Source organism: Mauremys mutica, chromosome 2 (genome assembly GCF_020497125.1).
Source record: "Mauremys mutica isolate MM-2020 ecotype Southern chromosome 2, ASM2049712v1, whole genome shotgun sequence".
NCBI lineage: Eukaryota > Metazoa > Chordata > Testudines > Geoemydidae > Mauremys > Mauremys mutica.
This window is the reverse complement of record NC_059073.1, coordinates 12,062,755-12,084,094: the sequence shown is the minus strand read 5'-3', so window position 1 is coordinate 12,084,094 and position 21,340 is coordinate 12,062,755. Positions and strand designations below refer to the sequence as shown.

The window sequence follows — 21,340 nt, the reverse complement described above, 5'->3', positions numbered from 1 at the left end:
TTATGTTTGAATCACAAAGTAACAGACGACTCAGGCACCGTGAAGGAATTTTTTATTTTGAATTCACAAAGGCTAATCACCATATATCCCTGTCCATCTCATACCTACCTTAGGTACTTATATGGCCCCATCTATCTAAGCACATCACAATCTTCAATGTATTGTTGCCTCTTATGACACAAGTGCTTAGCCAAAATTGGGGCTGTTTCTGGAAGGAGGAGATGTTGATGCTGGAGTCAGGTATTTCTTTGATGCAGTCCTGTTTATTTACAAAGACTGTATGAAGTCCTGTTTCCCTGAACGCACCAGGAATCAAACAGCAGGAGACAGTTCCTTTGCTCACAGTTCTAAGCCGCTTTTCCAGCCAGACCTTTTCCCAAAAAACTCACTCTCTTCACTTTTCCTCAGGGTCATGCTAGCAGTTCTTCTGTGGTTGTGCCTGGTGCTTCCTTCCTACTTCTCAGATGTTTCTGGCTCCATCTTCACACACACACAAAAATCCATCAGACAACACCTGGCAAAACCCCTCTGCCACATGTACTCCTGGGGGAAGTCTGCGCCACTGCATATGTGCAGAATTCATGTCCCCCGCAGATTTCTTTGCTTCCCCACAGAAAAATAACTTTCTGACAGGGAGGCAAAGGGAAGCTGCAAGAGCAGTCATGTACCACTCCTTATCTGTGCAGGTACATCATTTCAGGCACCTGGAGCAGCTGGTGGAGAGGTAAATCACCGCAGGGCTGGGGACACCCCAGCCAGCGGCTGGTACCCAGAGCCTGGATCAGCTGCTAGACCCATCTGGGCTAGAGGCAGGAGGGGATGGGACTTCCTCTTCCCCTGCCAGGAGTGGCTGGGGCTGCCAGACCCACCCCCACAAACCTCCCCCAGCAGCAGGAAGCTCATGCCAACATTGCTCCTCAGCTGTGGGGGGAGGGGTCACTGTACTGGGAGCTGCTCCCCCATCTGCCCAACCCCCGAGCATCCCGACCTCCCATACCCAGGCACCCCCGCCAAGCCTCACCCCGTACAGCAAGAACCCACCTAGCCCTCCATACCCAAACCCCACTCCATTGAACCCGAACTCCTGCATCTGGAGCCTCCTGCACCCAGATTCCCTGCCTCCAGACCCCCACCCTTGCACCCAGACCACCCTCCACTGTACTCAACCCCCCAGCTTGATGAGCCCCACCCCCTGCACCACCCTGAGCCCCCACATTCAGACCCCCATGCCACTGACCCCCAGCTAGCTGCACCTAGACCCCCACTGCACCAAGCTCCACTCCCCCAGCACCCAGACCCCCCTGCTGAGGCCCCCATACCCAGACCCCCCTGCTGAGACCCCCACACCCAGACCCCTCCGCTGAGACCCAACCACCTTCTCCTGGAAGCCCCTGCAGAGTCCCACTGCCCCTGCACCTGTAACCTCCCCCCCAACAAGCCTCTGCATCGAGATTCCCTCACACCTAGACCCCGCCCCACTGAGCTGCCTGCGCCCAGATTGTCTCACACAGAATCCTCTCACCCCACGCCTGGATCCCTCCCACACTGAGCCCATTCACACTTGGGATCCTGCCTGCTTGAGCCTGCCAGCCCCACTCCTGGTGCGCCTGGCGCAGAGAGGCAGGGCCCCAGGGTGTTTCTAGGGCAGGCCCAGGCCTTGTGCTGTGCCAGGGTCGGGTGCAGCCTCATCACTGAGTCCATGTCCCGGTGGAGGGGTGGGGAGGCTGCAGGGTGATCTCTCACCTTTGTGCAGCCAGTGGCCTGTGCTCTCCGCTGCCATGCTGGAGCCGCTGCATTTATTTACTGACAAATAAAACTTCCAGAATATTGCAGAATTTTAAAATAGCGTGCACATAATTTGTAATGTTTTGGCAGAGAACGGCCTCAGGAGTACACACAGCTCCGTTTCTGACCAGCCCAGCGTGGCCTGTGTTTTGGGTGGTGGCTCCTATTGTTTGAGCTGTCTAGTTCCATAAAGGAACTTGATTGAATGACAGGTGACCGTTACCACCCACCAGCTTCAACCCAACCCCAAGCGTAACAGGATTTATCCTCACCACACCCCTGTGAAGTAGGGAACCGCTAACGCTCCCATTTCACTGCCCAGAGACTGAGGCCCAAGCTCACACAGGGAATCGTCTCTGGAGCAGGGACTTGAACCAATATCTCACAAGTCCTAGGTTAGTGCCTGTGATGGGGGTACTCCACTCACTGCAGGGATGGCACCTCCTCCTGCTCACAGCTCATGAGCGCAATGCCTCTTTCTGCAGTTGCATGCTCTCTCTCTGCCTCTCTCTTTCTGGGTCTGCAGCTCCACGAATGGCTGCTGCCTCTTGGTGACTTGGCCAGGATACCAAATGGTTTTCCTTTCTGGGGCTGGAAAGCCTCTTCCCACAAACAGGCTCAGGCAGTCTTCCCATGCACTGCCTCATAGTGCTGCTCCCTCAGCAGCTGGCAGGGGAACCTGGGAGCTCCGGGTTCTGGCTCAGGGACCCTCTAGCCAGCAGTCAAGGTCTGTTCCCTCTTAAAGCTCACTGCCTTTCCCCTGAGCCCTGTCCTACCTCCTGGCACTCCCCCCTCTCTGGGGTTTGCCAGCCCTGCTGCACCTCCCTGACTGTAGACTTTCCCAGCAGCCCTTTCTGCTGCCAATTTCCTGCCTTTATAGTCCCATCCCTGCCCCTTCCTCCTCAGCTGGGTTCCCTCCCTCAGTCAGGGGATTGCTTGGCCATCTGATTCCTCTCCCCTGTAGCTGGTTGGGTGAATTAGCCCCCTTAACAATCTGCGCTAACTTGCCTTTCAGGGCAAGTGTGGAGCGAACACCTTGTCCCAGTGCCCTAACCACTGGATCACGCTTCCTTTCCACATCACGGAGCCCCACCACATGTCACCCTTAGGGAATCTCTGCTCACAAGGGCTGGCAAAACCGGGAGTGCCGCAGGTCAGGGTGCTGGAGCGTTGGCCCCAATGCGTGGGGAAAGGTGACAGTTCCTTCCTGCAATGTGGGCTTGCCTCAGATTTCTAAGCATCATCCTGGCTTTGCTCCAACTCCTCCGCTGACACAGCGTCACCGCAATTCCACCAGCAGAGACTCTGAGCCTTTAAATCATTTCTTCCCAGGTTGTTGCGAAAGATGAGCTGTCTTTGGGGTAAGTGCACGTTGGAGCCTGACCAGTATGACAGTCGCTCTATCTTGTACCAAAAGGACCCTGGGGGGGACATGTACCCATTGCTATGACACCATTCTGACCCGATCCTTCTCCCACTGTAATCGACAGGTGTTATTCCTCAGACAGCAACAGGAGTGGGAGCAGGAACAGGCAGCGTATTGAATGGCTGTCAGACCTCAACGGCATTTCTTTTCATTACTTGCCTGCAGCCAATTCGAAGGGCCTGGTTCTGAGCGCCCACTCATTTTACTCTGGTGTTACTCCATAGTGAAGTTACACCCACTTTACACTCACGTCAATGAGAGCAGTGTCATGCCCTCAGTCTGTCTTCGTGCTGCCTGAGAGAAATCATACATCGCCGCTCTGATTCTGTAATGGCCTTAGGACAGCGCTTCTCAAAGCTGGTCCGCCGCTTGTTCAGGGAAAGCCCCTGGCTGGGCTGGTTTGTTTACCTGCCGCGTCTGCAGGTTTGGCCGATCGCTGCGCCCACTGGCCGGGGTTCGCCGCTCCAGGCCAATGGGGGCTGCGGGAAGGGCGGCCAGCACGTCCCTCGGCCCGCGCCGCTTCCCGCAGCCCCCATTGGTCTGGAGCAGCGAACTGTGACCAGTGGTAGCTGCGATCGGCCGAACCTGTGGATGTGGCAGGTAAACAAAGCGGCCCGGCCTGCCAGGGGCTTTCCCTGAACAAGTGATGGCCAATGTGCCCTCTAATTTTTGACAGGCCACGTGCGCAAAAAATTTCTTCTGTGCAAATTGTTGTGCTTCTGTGCAAATTTTTGTGCGTGCGGTGTTTCGTCGTGTGCGTGCGGTTTAGGATCTGTGTGCCTGCGCACACACGCACCGCTTAGAGGGAACAGTGGCGGTGGCCCTAGTTTGAGAAGCACTGCCTTAGGAGCAGGGCCGGCTCTAGGTTTTTTGCCACCCCAAGCAAAAAATTTTTTGGCTGCCCCTCACTCCAGCCCTGGGCTCCTCCCCCCACCAGTGCCCTCCCCCAGTCGCACCCCCTCCCGCCCCAGCCCTGGGCTCCCCCACAACAGTGCTGACTCTGCCTGCTCCCACCTCGCCTCCAGCTGGTCTGGCACTGGCAGGGTTGGGGCAGGGCCGCCCAGAGGATTCAGGGGGCCTGGGGTCTTCGGTGGCAGGGGGCCCCCGCTGCCGAATTGCCGCCGAAGACCCGGCACTTCGGTGGAGGGTCCCGGGGCAGAAGGACCCCCCCGCCATGGGTCTTCGGGGCACTTCGGTGGTGGAGGTCTTCGGGGCACTTCGGCAGCGGGTCCCAGGGCGGAAGGACCCCCCGCCATGGGTCTTCGGGGCACTTCGGTGGTGGATCCCGGGGTGGAAGGACCCCCCGCTGCGGGTCTTCGGGGCACTTCGGTGGCGGGTCCCAGGGCGGAAGGACCCCCCGCTGCAGAATTGCCACCAAAGACCCGGAGTGGAAGAAGCAATTTGCCCTGGGCCCCGTGAGAGTTTTCTGGGGGCCCCGGAGCGAGTGAAGGACCCCACTCCAGGAGCCCCGAAAAACTCTCATGGGGGCCCCTGTGGGGCCTGGGGCAAATTGTGCCCCCCCCGGGCGGCCCTGGGTTGGGGTAAGCAGCAGGGCTCCTGGGCCGCGCCTCAGCCCAGGGTCCCTCCAGCCAGGGCACCCGCCTCCAGGACCAGCCAGGACCTGGGAGGGCAGAGCCGGGGGACCGCCCCGGCACGGGGCTGAGGAGCCGGGGCAGGGTAGCCCCAGAGGGAGCGGAGATGCAGGCCCCACATGGCAGCGCCCTGCCCTCTATGGCCCCGCTGCTGCTGCTGCTTCTGGCCGCCTGCCACAGACCCTGGGCGGCTTGGGCTGCTTCGCCCAGCCCTGGCTGCAGCGCTGGGGGGCGGCCGCCCTGCGGCGTCTGCAAGTGATTCCATGTGCCCCAAGGGGCGGCCCCCAGCCCGAGTGTCCCCCGCTCACAGCCTGCCCAGCCCAGCCACAAGGTGCGGCGCTGCTCCCCCGCGGCGCAAACCGCAGTGGCCCAAGGGCGCGACGCGCTGCTGCTTTCAGGGCCGGCTCTAGGCTTTTGCCACCCAAAGCAACAACAAACAAACAAACAAAAAGATGGCCAGAATGCTGCCCTTGAAAATGTGCCGCCCCAAGCACATGCTTGGTTCGCTGGTGCCTAGAGCCGGCCCTGCTTAGGAGACCCTCTGGAAACCTTGGTGCAATTCAGGGCTCCACGCGATGGCTCTGCTACTGTAGTCAGCTTTTCTGGACCCCATGCCTAGACCTCAGTGTGTGCACAGTCAGGATAGCTGATTACACAGGAGCTGGGGAGACGGGTGTTTGGCTTCCCCAAGGCCAGCCAGAAGCCAGCTCATCATGAATCAGGAGGTGGGGTATATTCGTGCCTTTCGCTCTCTCTCTCTCTCACACACACACACACACACCCGTGGTTGTAGATTCCTAGAACCCAGGACTTGGGGTGTAAAGAGTGCTGGAGATGACATTATTTGGCTCCTATCTCAGGCTCTTGGGCTCATTCTCACACAAGCTTCTGTTCTCCTGGATTCACCCTGCTGATTCCTGCCCACTCGCCCAGCAACCTCAAGTATCTGGATCACTTTATAAATCTGCCTTGTTAGTTGAGTCAGGGCCAGATTGCAGCTAAAAATCAGGGGCAGGACCCTTTCCCATGTTTTTCTGGCTCAGGGACAATCCTAGTTGTGCTGTATTAAGATGCTGTTTGCATTAGTACCCTTCATTAATCCTTTCTACTGCAGCCTTGACCCCTGGGAATTGCACTGTGCATTTTTCTTCAGCAGCAGCTGCCACAAGGTGAGGTGGTGCCAAGGAATAAAAGAAATCACACAGTTCCTTTTCCGAGGGTGATAGCTTTCTGCCCTGCACAGGGCAGTGTTAAACAGCCATCCCACAGCAGTGCAGGAGATCTAGGGACCCGGCCAACGCTGCCTCCTTCCCGGCTTTGGAAGAACACATGGGTTGCATCTGGATAGCTTATACCACGCCCAGTCCTGTCTAACCACTCCTGAGCCCCAGTCTGCGTCTTCAGCTGCGCTGGATCCGCACTTCAGGCTGCGAGGGCTGTTTTGAAAGTGAATTTGTAAAGCCGTTAACTTGATTTAAACAGTTTAACCACAGAAATAGCCAGTGGTGGATGCCAGCTGCCAGAACTGACAGCGCGGCCCCTTTTCTTTTAGCGTCAGGCCCAACTCGGCCAAGGTCCACATCCTTTAATGCTAGGGCCATGGTTGAGCCAGTGACATTACGAATTATTATTATTTGTGTAAGCAGAGTCAGGATGAGATCTACCCTGACATCTGGTGGTACATTATGAGGAGTGGGCAAAGGAATTTTAGGAATGTGCATTTGCATTGGTAAACCCACTCCACTTAGCATAACACACAGCAGCATGGGATGGTTATTTTCACACTGTGGAATCCCCAATTTCTTTGTTATTGGGGCAGGAAGGAAAAAAAAGGGCTGTTACCTTAATTATGTGAATGAGGAACTATGAGACTGCTTTATGACAGAAATGACTCAACCTACATTAAATAGTACTTGCTAGACAAGGGACATGGGTTCCAAAACCCAGTGAAGGGAGAGAGGCTGGGGACTGGTGTGTGTACCTGATGGTATGGGCCCCTTTTGAGGGCCTGGAACACCAATTGGACATCCTCCTCTCTCCACTGTTAAAGAGCAGAGCTAATTTTGAAACCTTTAGGAGTCCATCTGGAGGCTGCTGACCTGAATTCACGTTGGCCCAAGGTGGCACTGGGGCTTCTCTACTACAAGCTGAAATCACTAAAAGAGCTAAGCTTACTGAGCTGAGATCACTGAGTGGGGGAGCCTGAAGACCCTAAGGGGGAAAGGACAGTGCCAAATGTACTTGGAGCTGGGTTTTTTTTGCTTATGGTTTGTGTATAGTCCTGTTTGTGGTGTCTCTCCAACGTGATGCCGCATTGTTTCCCTCCTTTATTAAAAGGATTTTGCTACACTCGGACTCTGTGCTTGCGAGTGGGGAAGTATTGCCTCCTAGAGGCGCCCGGGGGGGTGGTAGGTAATTGTCCCAGGTCACTGGGTGGGGGCTCGAGCCGGTTTTGCATTGTGTTATTGAAACGGAACCCCTGGATACTGAACCCGGCCCTTGTTGCTGCCAACTCAGAGGGGCAGAAGGGTTACATTTGTGTATAATAGTGCGTAGAGGCCCCCAGTGAAACCAGAGCACCATTGTCCTAGGCATTGTGTAAACACAGCGAGAGGCAGTCTTTGCCCTGGGAAGCCTCCAATCCAAATAGATAAGGCAGACAAAAGGCAGGAGGAAGGGATACAAACAGAAGAGAAGGGTCTGAGGCTCAGAGAGGTTGTATCTCTTGCCCAAAGGCACAAGGGAGTTTGCAGATGAGGCCAGACAGAGCCCGGTTCTCCAGAATCCCTGTCCAGTGCCTTAACCACAATGAGGGCTACCTAAATCCCATGTGACAGCTGGAAGAAAGTATAAAAGAGGGACAGTGACATCATCACTAGGCCTCTCTCCTTCCCCAGAAGACACAGACTTTGAACTGGGGAGGTTAGTCTCAGGCTGAGAAGGAAATTCCACCTGTGTAATAAGAACTGTAAACTGCCTGAAACATCCAGTGGGGGTGAGAAACTGCTCGATTCAAATCTTTATTAGTCTTTAGAATTTAGACTGTGATTTTATTTTTATTTCTCATTAAAATCACTCTCATAAATCTGTTTTATCTATAACAGTGTGTTTTTGGTTGAAGTGCTTGGAGAATCTCAGCTCCGGTTAACAAGAGCTATTGCATGTCCACTACCCTTTGTTGGGGTGGCGAACTAATTAATGGGCTTGCACTGTCCAAGGAAGTCGGTATATTTCTGGGGTGCAAGGCTGTGGGCTGGTGGGATTTGCTGGTATCTCTCTCTGTATAATTCATGAGTGGCTTAGAGCACCTGGATACAATTTAGCTGGGTATGCGTCTCCACATACTGATGGCTGAGTGATCACAGCGCCTGGAGGGGTTTGCTGCTTGCCACTGGCAAAGCATTGTGAGAGACAGCCCAGGCTGGAGAGTTAAGGGGGCATAATAGTCTCACAGTTTCAGAGTGTACCCCAGGGATCCCGTCACAATTACCCACATCAGGTCTGATTTCAGTGACAGCTTTGCTTGCATACAGGATTGGGCCTTTAAAGTAACTTTGTTTTTAATTTAATCCTTCTGATCCCTTTTAAGTGCACATATGAGTCAACAGTGTAACACTGTTGCAAAAAAATGCAAACATCATTCTGGGCTGTATCAGCAGGAGTGTTGTAAGCAAGACACGAGAAGTAATTCTTCCGTTCTACTCCACACTGATGCGGCCTCAGCTGGCGTATTGTTTCCAGTTCTGGGCGCCACATTTCAGGACAGATGTGGACAAATTGGAGCAAGTCCAGAGAAGAGCAACAAAAATGATGAAAGGTCTAGAAAACATGACCGATGAGGAACAATTGAAAAAACTGGGTGTGTTTAGTCTGGAGAAGAGAAGACAGAGGGCACACGATAACCGTTTTCAAGTACATAAACGTAGTTACAAGAAGGAGAGTGAAAAATTGTTCATGTTAACCTTTGAGGATAGGACAAGAAGCAATGGGCTTAAATTGCAGCAAGGGAGGTTTAGGTTGGATATTAGGAAAAACTTCCAGTCAGGTGGTTAAGCACTGATATAAATTGCCTAGGGAAGCTGTGGAATCTCTGTCATTGGAGGCTTTTAAGAACAGGTTAGACAAACACCTGTCAGGGATGGTTTGTTATTACATAGTCCTGCCTTGACTGCAGGGTACTGGACTAGACGACTGATTGAGGTCCCTTCCAGTCCTGCACTTCTATGATTTCTTCCATGAAGGCTTTAAAAACTGTTCTTGCCAGAGCCCCGCAGCAAACTCATACCGGAACCTATTGTACTCAGGCTCCGTCTACACTACAAGCTAGAGGTGTGAGTTCCCTGCTCAAGTTCACATACTCAAGCCAACTCTCACCAAGCTAGTGCATGTAAGACTAGTAATATCACCACAGTAGCACAGGCAGCAGCAGCGGCACAGCTGAGCCGTGCCGAGTACAAACCTGCCTGAAACCCATTGGCTCAGCTGCCACCCCCAGGCTACTGTGGCTACACCACTATTTAGACCAGTGCCCTTCGTTCATGGTATAGACGTAGCGTTACATAACATGGTGATGGGTAACCTTATTAAAAAAAAAAACTAGATTGATTTGAATTGTTGTGTGTCCATTTGTGCTAGACTGTTATACTAGGAAAGGCCCTAAGAGTCCACTGTTCCCTCTAAGCTGTGTGCGTACACAGATCCTAAGCACCGCACACACGGCAAAACACCACGTGCACAAAAATTAGCACAGAAGAAATTTTTTGCACACACAGTCTGACTAAAAATTAGAGGGAACATTGCCTAAGATCTGCATTTGGTCAGGTTAAAGCATAACATCACCTCCCAAACAAATACAGATGTTATTACCCTTAAGTGTATTGCCCTAATTGGTGACTTTATTATATTCCATTAAAGCCCACGGACATGAGCAGCAAGGATGATCAAGTGGTGATTGGGAGCGTTACACATTTAACGTGAATGTGAAAAGCTGACAGACACACAGAGATGTGTGCACGTGTTTGCTGTTGGTGGGATTCAGTCTCAGAGCACCCTCAACTGACCTGCCAAAGGGGGAAATATCTCTGCCAGCTTATTCTAGCCAGGAGGAATCATCAGGTGGCTGAGGCTGCCCAGGAAAGGATCTGGAGGAACAGAAAATGGAGACCGGACCAGCAGGGCTGAATTCGGGGCTGTTTGCAAATTGACATGATTTACACTGTTTGAAATAAAATGAGCACAGAGGTTTAACTCTACAGCAAGTGGGGGTCAGGGGAAAGGAAGCTATTTTCATCAGTTAACTGTGTTCAGTAAAAGACTTGAATGCATAGAAATACAGCCATGACCAACGGTGCTGATGTCATACGTGGTGAGCGTCCTCAGGAACACAAGCACCGAGCACGAAACTCTGCAGAGAACGAGTTAAACGCAGAGGGTGGGACCCTGTGCAGCGGCTGCACCCAGCCAGCTGTTCAGGGAATTGCGTGGGTAAAAACGCTCCCCTTGGTTTAGCTGGGCAGTCGGACCTTCGAGAGGTTCCTCGCATGGTCAAGCAGCTGCACAAAGGCAAGGTTAATGTGCTCTGTGCAAGACCATGCAGTCCTGGGGGAGTGGTGTTGCACTAGCGGGAGCCTGGAGAAAAGCCCACGGGCTTGAGGCAGGAAGAGCTCCACGTGTGTTAAGCAGACAGAGGCCGAGAGCAGCGAACGCATGGCAGCACAGGCTTCGGCACAGGCTGTACAAACCCACCCAGAACACTCAGGTAGCTAGCTCATGTCGCCATGGCGTTCCTGCTTTGGGACCCGAGCTAGCTAGATTAAAGCTACCTGGGTATGGCTACGACGCTGCAACCACACCCTGTGACTGCAACGCAACCAGACCCGTCACAGTTTAGGGCACCTGCATCTGTAGTTACCCTCCATGGTCCAGCGACTGAACTCACTCTCAGATCGCAGCTCCCCAGCCGTCACCTCTCTTGGACAGAGACCTGCACCTCTCGGCCTGCTGACCAGTCCCTGCCTACCCTGCGTTATTTCCAGCAAGTCAGATGACCTAAACGGCCAGCGTCTGTGCTTTGCAGAGGCTATGAACAGCGTAATTGCCCACAGTTATAAGTTAGCGCACAGCTCTTTCTAAATGTAACCTTTCTGCCAGGTGGGGCCAGCAGCAACAAGAGGGGGGGGCTTAGTATCTAGGGGTTCCTTTTCAACAATACAACCCAAAACCAGCTCGAGCCCCCCCACAGTGATCTGGGACAATTACACACCACCCCCTGGGCGCCTCTAAGAGGCAGTACTTCCCCTCTCGCAAGCACAGTCTGAGTGGAGCAAAACCTTTTAACAGAAGGAGGGAATTAACTCAGCATTAATTTGGAAAACACCACAACTAGGGTTCAGAAACACAAACCATGAGCAAAAGACCCACCCCCAAGTAAGTTGGGCAGTGTCCTTTTCCCCTCAGGGTCTTAAGTGCAGCAACCCAAAAGTCCCTTTAACATGTCCATCCCTTCTTTGTACCCCACTCACAGTTGCTGTCCTGGGCCAGTGCAGCCCCCGAGTTCAGAGGTTCATCCGCATAATTCACCTCCCACTTGTGTGGAGGGGTGGGGTAAGGAGGCACCTTACACGCTGCACTGCTTGGGCACTTGCTTGTTGCCCCAACGGCCAATTGCCACACCTCTGCAGGGCTCTGCAGGCTGCTGGCCACGCCTCTCTGCCATCTGGCTGTTTGCCGTGCCTCACCACTAGCTGGGCCGCTTGCTGTGCCTTGCTGCCAGCTGCCCTGCTGGCCACGCCTCTCTGCCAGCCACCTAGCTGGCCGCTTGCTGCACTTCTCCACCAGCTTCCAGATTGGCCATGTGCCAAGATGTCTTCAGGGGCCCCACCCCCAACAACAAAACACACCCCTCAGTGATTTCAGCTGTTAGTGGGGGACCCACACTGCTGGTGCCCATTGGGCAGTCTCTTGCAATAGAGACACCGTCCAAAAGTAAGTCTAATACTTAGACCTATGTATCAGTGATTTCAGCTCTGCAGCATGTAACAAGACTCTCAATTAGCTCTTTTATTATACCATGGAAAGAGAAAGGGTCAAACCACATAACCTAGTACAACTACCTGTCTCCTCTCTCAACTCATTGGGCTTTGGAACCCATGTTCCCTGCCTAGCAAGTGTGGTTAAGTTGAGGGTGAGTCCCTCCATTGGGGTATGTCAGGTACAGTTCTGCTGCCCTTGGTTCACACAATAAGGATAACAACCCTTTATTAGTCCTGCCCCAGTAACAAGGAGACAGGTGGTCCAACACCATCCACAAATGATCATTTGGGCAAGCAATCCCATCATGCTGAGCACCTAGACAGGGTGGGTGTGTCCATGCAAATGAGATCAGCTTCAGAAGTCTTTTTCCACAGCTCACCACTAGATGTCAGGGGAGAGCTTATTCAGACTCTGCTTACATAAGCAAGCACATTTATTCTTAAGAGGAAAGCATTACAGAGAAAACATTAAAAACAATAAACGAACCTACACACATACTAACAAGCTTACTAGAGATCACTGCAACTCCAAGAAGGGGTCTTGTAGGTGCCAGTCCTTCAAATCCCACTATGGGGATTTTCCGTGGTTACCAGTTCGTAATAGCTTTTGCTCAAAACAAGCACCCCCATAAATACTTCAATCTTTCCTTTGTACAGCTTGGTCCTTTGACCGTGCCTTCATGAAACAGGTGATCAGCAGACAAAGAGCCCACTCCTAAGTGTATAACTTCAAAAGGATGGGTTTCAGCATAGCTAGATGGGGATAAATCTGTGTTCATCTTCTCCTTGAGATTCCCACTTAACTTTGTTTGTCCCATTGTTCAATATAGTCCTTTGGAGCTAAGAACGCTCCCCAAGGTTTACATTGGCCACGTCTCCCCGTAGAGACATTAATACAATCCCACAATAATACATAATGTTTGCATTTTTAATACAATTGACTCCAAAGATACTGAATCTTAATTTAATAAGGTTTTTTTTCAAGGATATTGCAGGAAATTGCCCTGTTAAAATACCTTCATAGAGCTTCCTGGTGACAGAGTAGTGGTGCTTTCACTGAGGTTACTGCTAAATGAAATCACTCTCCCATGGGCAGTTTGTGTCCACCTCTATTCCAGGTAAATAGGACTTGGGCACATGTTGTAAGCAAATATCGCACTAGGAACAGGGGCGGCTCTAGGAATCTGGCTGCCCCAAGCAGGGCGGCAGGCGGCTCCGGCAACTAGGAAATACCTTGACTGTGCATCACCAATTTCTTCTCCAATAGGAAACTGAATGGCTACAAGGATCCAGCGTCTGCTGCAGCTCAGCAAAAGGGGCAAAAATACAAACCACATTTAAAAACCCAAACAAATTAAAATGGCATCTTAGGATTCCCGCTCCTTTTTGGTGAGCACGACAGGATCATCTGGCTACTTGTTAACAGACTCCTGCTGGAGATTAGACAGAGTAGGAGAGGATGTATTTTACCACCTGGAGGCAGCTTTTGCAGCATATTGTTGACTGACACAGACAGTCCGTCTGGCCCATTTGAGACCAGTATTGTCACAGACTGTGTCATGGCAGTGAGCGGTGGAGAGTGAAAAAGGGACTGATGATAAGACCAGCGATATTTCATTCCTAAGGATCTCAGGAAGGCAACATACTGTACAAGTGCCGTCTGTCTTCCAATATTCAAAACAGGCCAACTCCTTGGCCCCGACTAAGTGTCGTTTGTGCCACTCCAATGCCAACTGATCTCATTTTAGGGTGACCAGATAGCAAGTGTGAAAAATCGGGACGGGGGGTAATAGGTGCCTGTATAAGGAAAAGCTCCAAATATCGGGACTGTCCCTATAAAATTGGGACATCTGGTCACCCTATCCCATTTCCACCCCCACTCCTCACCCAGGGAAGCGTTGTGGATGGGAGAGGGCAGGGCTTGAGCGTTGTTATGCTGGGGCCATTTCAACACCATTCAAGATAATGGTGTTACAGTCTCATACCACGTTTACAGCAGTGTAACAGGATTGTTACTGAACCACGTCCCCTTTCATAAATCAGCAACTATGACGCTACACTCACAAACATTCACAAGCGAGAGGCGATTCTTGACACTCATAAGCATGCTAAAGGCATTTGCTGGTTAGATTTGTTTCTAAGGGAGCCTGACGTAAGCAGTGCAGGGCCTAGCCTTGATTTTAGTGCATACGGCTCAACCTAAGTGTGGCAGGATCTGGCCCTATATGGAATAATACTAAAAGAATTGCTTTGCTTATATGCTCATAGCATTAACACTGAGGCTAGGCTGATCTTCAGAAAAAATTTAGCCTCTGGTGGGAAAAAAAAGGGCAGTTTTCTTAACCTTGCAAATGTCTAGTTATTCAAGAGGCTTGTTGACTCATGCTAGAGATTTAACGGGGCATTAATGCTTCCTCCAATTGCCAGCAATCACAAGGGAATAGCTCTTCAAACAGATGGGGGATTTTCTATAGGTCAGCTACTGCTGGCCATGAATACATTGTGGCTGGAAAGTAAAACACGGTTTCTAACCGTCAGAGGAGAGAGGGTCTGGGACAGCCTCCCAGCAGCAGTTTGAAGATGGAGCTGGATATATGTATGAATGGGGTTATATGACGGGGTAGCCTGTGATAGCAGGGGATGGACTTGATGACCCAGGAGGTCATTGCCCGTTCTACATCCCTAAGTTCTCCCTCTTTCAGCTCAGAAGATAATGTTTATCCCCAGAAAGTTAAAGCACCCCAGAAAAATGGGCTTGGAATGAAAATGTCTCCGCATTAATGATTGTTTTGTGGGCCCCATAATGGGATAGGTGCTGCTGTTTTGTATTATAGTAACACTTAGGGAAGCAGGTAGTGTAGCCAGCTTTCCATTTTTTCATAACCGAACCTTACAGGCCCTCGTCACTTATTCCCCCTCTCCTGGGACTCACCTGCCACCTGAAGAGCCGGGTGGGAGGAGCTGACATGGAGCCTGCCTGCCTGTCCATTTGGGGCACAGCGAGGTGTGTCTGTCCCTGGAGCGAGGGGCTGGAGACAGCCAGGGTCCTGGAAGGCTGAGAAGGTGGGCTGGGCCGTCATGGGCAGCAAGCCTGGCCCCGCTCCTCAAATGCAGTGCACTGTCAGGATCCCTCCTCCTCCAGCAGCAGCTGCTCTTCCCGCCCTCCCAGTGGAAGAGGCCAACTGTGGTTACTTCAGTAACTGGACTTTTGGGGTCCAGTCAGCAGTGCTGACAGGACACTGCACAGGTCCCCTTTTGAGTGGACTTTCTAGTTGAAAACCGGATACCTGGCAACCCTGGAACTGGCTGAGCATGCTCGGTGCTGTACGGATATATAGCAACAGGTCACCCCTGCTTGATGGGTACGTCTATACTGCAAAAACACCCCAAACAAAACCTGCAGCAGCAAGACTCAGAGCCCAGGTCAACTGACTTGGGCTTGCACTACAGGGCTAAAAACAGCAGTGTAAACGTTCCCACTCAGGCTGGGGCCAGGCTCTGAGACCCTCCCCCGCGGCTGGGTTTAAAAGACGGGGCTATAGCCCGAGTGGGAACGCCTACATTGCTATTTTTGGCTTCGTAGCGTGAGCCCCGTGAGCCAGAGTCAGTTGACACAGGCTCTGAGACTCGCTGCTATGGGGCTGTTGTTTTTTTGCAGTGTACACACACTGTATGTGGACAAATCAGTGACAAGCAGTAATAGTATCCCCATGCTGCAGATGGGAAATGCAGGGAGTAAGTGAGTTGCCCAAGGTCACACGGGAAGTCGGTGACCGAGCCAGGAATTAAATCCAGGGCTCTTGAGTCCCCCTGCTGTGCCTCAACCACTCAACCACCCCAGCTTCCACTCAATAATAGCTACCGAGGCACTCCTGCAGTGCTGTATTACTGTGTTCCTGAAGCCCCTATGGGCTGTGAAGTGCAGACCCACAACACACTCAGATACTCACCAGGAGCACTGCGGGGAGGTAGCCAAGCACACTTTCCTGCTTCTGCCCAAACTCTTGAATACTTCCAATATTTCGGTTCTCAGCAAGCCACGCACTGCCCCCCGCCCCAGTGCTGTCTCATCCTGGAGACTTCAGCACATTGGAACTCCTCCTCCTGCACAGCTCGGGGATCTCGCACACGGAGTGTCTCCTCGGCATCCATTCTCGGTGGTATGCAGGCGCTGTCCCGACCGACCACCCACAGACAGGCAGCCTGGCTGCTTGTGGGGATGGGAGAGGAGGTGAGCTCATACAAAGCCTGTTCAGACAGACCACCAATGAAAGAACGCAGATTTATGGAAGCCAAAAACTTGCAACCTTTATTCACCCTTATAGAAGGCTGAGCCCTGCTGCCGCTGAAATCAATGGATTTTTGGCCATTGATTTCAATGAGAGCGCAGATCTGTCCCAAAGTGCCAGCTCTCCCAGGATCTCAGTGCTCTGCAGCATTCCCATGAGGGAGGTGTGATTGTCATCTCTATTTACGGACAGAGAAACTGAGGCACAGAACGGTTACGTGACTGGCCTAAGAGCTGGGATTAAGTGTCAAGATTCTGGACCAGAGCACAGGAGTCTTGATTCCCTACCCCCTTGTGCTAACCACTAGTCCCTACTATCCTCAGGGCCCCTATTTTACAAGCTAAATTCATGCCACTTCTCCCCGCGGTAGCTGCTCACACTGGTAAGCCCCAGTCACTGAATGGATTTCAATGAAATGCAGGTTCCAGGTGGCACAACCCCAGGGCAGCAGGTCTGCATCTCTGCTTGGTGAGGGGGGCGTCCTGAAGGACGTGGGTCTGCACCTTCCATTTCTCTTCACTGTACTATTGTCTCTCCTCTTTCGGCTACACTGCAAGCATGAAGCCAAAGCCCCATGGCAGCAGGGCTGCAGAGAAGCACTCCTGCACAGGAAGTTGACTGGGGTCTCATGCCTTTGGGAGTGCCAGGGGGCAGCAGGCCAGAGCTACACCCATTCCCACGCTGAGCTGTGTGGAACATCCTCCTAGCTGGCTCACTCTTCTGTTGCCATTAGTCTCCAATAGTCCTTGCCCTCAGGAATGACTGTTGATTGGTGCTGTGCCTAACCGCTGAGCAACAGAGCAAAGGTGTAGAGGGTGGAGATGGGGATTTATAACCCTCACACCTCTGCCCACCGGGGTTGTGTGTGGAAGCAGTTTAGGCCACTGCATCATGGGAGGACAATGCAATTCTTCACTAAGAGGCAACTGGCAGTGAAGCTAGGACTGGTTTACACAGAGGAGTGTTTCTCTAGCCTGAGCTGTCCTGCCAGTCCGATTGCTGTCCGCATAGCCCAGTGATTCCCTCCACCACCTGTGGGATAGGCACAGTAAAACTGCCACAGCCACTAAGGCAGGGAGAAACCAGAAGCCAAATCCGAACCTTCAGGGGAAACTCCCTTCTCGAGGGCATGTAGCATGACCAGCACCTCCTATTGGTGCTGGAGAAGGTAGTGGCTGACCTGCCAGAATCTCTATATTAGGTTCCAATACTTTAAAGTGCTGAGCTCCTCAGTGCTGGGCTCCGGCCAGATGTATCTTGCCGGAGACACTCAGCACCTCTCAGGATCAGGCCCTAGAGGGAGGATCACAAGTACAAAAATCCAACGGATTTGGACATGGAGGAAACATGGAAAATTATCTTTATTGCTTTCCGTTTGGACATACAACACGCCACCGTTCACACTCTACTGCATTCAGGCAGCCCAGAGGGGACCCACGTCACGGCAATCACTGGTCCTGGGGAGCTGGGAGCAAACAGGCTAGACCCTGCACACATCCTGGCCGTTCACCAGCAGATGGATGGGCTGCACACCCCTCTTCTCCTCCTCATGGTGCATGGACAATTTCCTCTCGAACAGCGCTCTGTCCATCCGCCCTTTCAAGGAGTAATAGCGGAGAGCCACGCTGTGCCAGTCTACTGCCTCCTCAATGTGCAGCGGCCCTGCTGGCAGAGGGCTTCGAATGTGCCCACCTAAGGACAGAACAAGAGATGGCTAAGAGGGCAAGAGGAGAAAGTCACCCATCCATGCACCAAGGCTCCTTTTTTTGGAGGCCCCCTAACAGGTGGAGTTGGTTCAGTGTAAGTGTCAGCCCTCATAGCCCTCTCCTGGATGAAATCAGACCTGCTCAAGTGTTTGTGATTATATTGCCTCCTGGTGGCTGGAGGACTACAAAGAGTCTATCTCACAATACTGCGGTAAAGGTAATGGGACTTCCCATTTTGTTCAGGTGGTGGAGGTCTGCTTTTGGAGCAAAGATCTAGAGTTCAATCCTGGGGCTGTGCAGATTAGTTGGCAACGGTGGTGTCTGCATGTGTTTGTTTATGGACCCTCACAAACTCAGCGTCTTAAAATATATTGTCTGATATTATTTGGAGCTGCTGAGATTACTGAGTTCTTAAACTCTTAGGGTCTTGTGATTAAGGAAAGAAACTTATATAAATTACTAAATTACCCAATGAAATATGTTACTCAGGGTTAATTGTATGATGTGTTGTATTATATATTTTATATTAATTTTCTGTAGTTAATGTAATGATTGCATCTGATTTAATGGGATTGCTTACGGAAAAGATTCTGCCTTCAGATGTGCACTTGAAGCTCCTATTGAGGGAGCAGTGGTTTGGTAAATGGAGATAGAGCCTCTCACCACTAGTTTATGAGTTCAACTCCAGTCTGTATCAGACTGAAAGCTGTCAGTGGCTATGCAAAATTAAGTTGGTCTCAGTCCAGTCTGGTGAGGCGGAGGCAGGAACTCATAGGAAACAAATATGAATCAAGAATAAATGTCTCTCTGATCTTCCTCTGTGAAACATGCTCTTGCTGCAATGCAGAATCCATCCCGTCCCACCTCTGTCTCTGTGATAGAGCAGGCTCAGAATGGCCCTGCAGCCGAGGTAGGAGGCACTCTCTCATACTGAACCCATTCCCGGTGAGTGTACAGTGAGAGAGGCAGAAGGGAGTGAGGGAAACACCCCATCCTCTACTCTTCTATCACTAAGGCAATGAAAGAGGAGGAGGCTTCCTTTCACCAAAGATGTGCCCCTTCCACCCCACCCCGAAAATTCATTCTGAATGTGCCATGGAATTCCATCGTGTTTATCCGATTTGCCAATACTGTATCTGGTTTCCTCTCTTCAAACTCACAGGGTCGGCCTAACCTACTGAAAAGAAACCTCCCTTCCAGCCGCCTCCAACAGCACTGTAAGTTCCAAGCCAAGCTAGATAACAGGGGAGGGGGAGGAGGAACCTTTGTGGAGAGTTGTGTTAGTGAAACGTTGTGTTACATTGATGTACAGTTTGGCCTCTCCAGACAAAACATAAGCAGCAGTGGCTGAAGCCCCCTCCCTCCCACTGCTTTGAAAACTGACTCCTAAGTGTCTGAACCAACAGCATTAAAGCAAAGACAGGCAGAGGAATGACTCCATCCTTAGTGCGCTCTGTTGTGCCTAGATATGGTAGCACATGCAGAAGTTCATTCTGCAGAGCACCTTTCAGCCACAATATTTCCCAAAATGGATAATACTCTTAGGAAGTGGAACAACAAAGGACAGCAAAGGGGGACAAAAAATTCAGATGTGTAGATAAGGGGGGAAGAGAGACTCTTCCAGCTACATGAACCAATACGGAGAATCAGTGTGATGGAGAGATATAGGAAGGCAATTGCAGGATACAGGAAGACAAGAGCCTCAGAGGAAAAGGCTATTTGCACCAACGGTACTGACTCCGTACAGATATAACAGAAGTGAGACATATGGCAACAGCCCAACCACACAGTCTGAGGATCCCAGCAGTACAGAGAAAAAACAACAGGTACATTAAAGATAAACTGTTCAGCTTTCCTAGAGAAAGATTTAGAATCAAGGAGATGGAAAACACCCATTAGGGAGTCTAAATCATCCAGTGGAGGATTGTTCCCTGCATTTTGTATCCTCCAGCAATGGGATCTTCTTTCCATTCCATTATCAATCAGCTAGGACCCATTCCCCTGATATTCATCCTATGTTTTCCTTTGCTCAGTGTCAGAGGTGCACCCTACTGGGGCACCCTATGTAATTAGGTCCCCTTCTGGCTGTCTATTGTGGATTTCCAGCATATGGCTCAGCAAAGGGTCAGTACCTTCTGGTGATACTTGTGTCATCCTCTTGGCAGCAACCCTAATCCAACCCATGGACGTGTGAGCCAGCATATTGATGGATCGTGTGTCGGAAGTGCTGTCCAGGTCTTCCTCTTCGTTTATCAGGTCTCTGCGTTCAGTGGAGCACAGCTTACCTTGGAGGAGCACAGAAGCTCAGATGAGTAGGATTGTGTATAAACATGATCTTAACCTCTACAATGAGGACTTATCTTCACTTTTCCCCATGCTTGCCTTATTATTCTGTTTTTGACACAATTGTGCTAGCTGGTACGTGAGATACATATAGTTTATACCAATAAACGCCCCCTCCCATCTTCACACAGGAAATTAGTGACAGACAACCCTTGAACATATCATAGGTTCAGGTAAGAGTCCCAAAGTTTGGATGTTCATTCAAGGCTTACATGAGTCTTCTGAGTGTGGACCTCTCCAAAGACTAGGGTCTTCAATGAGATTTCTGTGCTGCTTGGTTTAGATGAGATTGGAAATATCTCAGCAATGGCAGGGCCTCAGGTCAATTTGGGCAGAGGGTTGTTCAAGTTATCTTGAGAAATATTAATTATTGGATCTAAATAGTTATTGCTGATTGTTTTCAACTTATTTTTTCACTGTGTGTCCCTAGCTGCAGTATTGGAAGGGATTGTTCAGTGGTTTGAGCATTGGTCTGCTAAACCTAGGGTTGTGAGTTCAATCCTTAAAGGTGCCATTTGGGGATTTAGTTGAGGTTGGTTCCTCTTTGAGCAGCGGGTTGGACTAGCTGACCTCCTGAAATCCCTTCCAACCCTAATAATCTATCATATTGGAAAGATTGCCAGTACTCAGGAGTGGAATGATTGGTTTACCCCCTCCTTGACCCCAAAATAGAAAAACATCTGAGAATTACCGTGATCATTGGACAACATTTTCACACCATGGTGTCTACAGTTCAGCTCATGAATATGCATTTAGACTCCTAAAGAAAAGCTTTTATTTGGGTGTCCAAATGTGGATTTTTAGGAGGCCACTGTTAGAGACCCAAGTTTGTAAATTTCATAGAGCTTCTTCGGAAATGCCCCCTCAGAAAAAAAAATTGTTTTGGATGAAATTAAAAAAAAACAACAATTTTTGTCAGTGTTGGGTTGGTTGGGTTTTTTTTGTTTGTTAAAACCCCTCAATGCTTACAGAAGCAGCAAAGAATCCTGTGGCACCTTATAGACTAACAGACGTTTTGGAGCATGAGCTTTCGTGGGTGAATACCCACTTGCATCCGAAGAAGTGGGTATTCACCCACGAAAGCTCATGCTGCAAAACGTCTGTTAGTCTATAAGGTGCCACAGGACTCTTTGCTGCTTCTACAGAACCAGACTAACACGGCTACCCC

The 21,340-nt window shown here is 51.0% G+C and overlaps 1 protein-coding gene across 3 annotated transcripts in view; it reads right to left on the bottom strand.

Moving 5' to 3' along the window:
* Window positions 1-17,477: 17,477 nt before the first annotated feature.
* The window catches only part of LOC123364788 (serine/threonine-protein phosphatase 6 regulatory ankyrin repeat subunit B-like), an 83,773-nt gene continuing 79,910 nt past the window's right edge, over window positions 17,478-21,340 (bottom strand). For all 3 annotated transcript variants that reach the window (XM_045007174.1, XM_045007175.1, XM_045007176.1), the window contains 2 exons: window positions 19,962-20,114; window positions 17,478-17,815 (listed from right to left, as the gene is read on the bottom strand). In XM_045007174.1, the coding sequence (XP_044863109.1) occupies window positions 17,604-17,815; window positions 19,962-20,114 (365 nt within the window). In that variant the 3' untranslated portion in view covers window positions 17,478-17,603. The remainder of the gene's footprint in view (window positions 17,816-19,961; window positions 20,115-21,340) is intronic.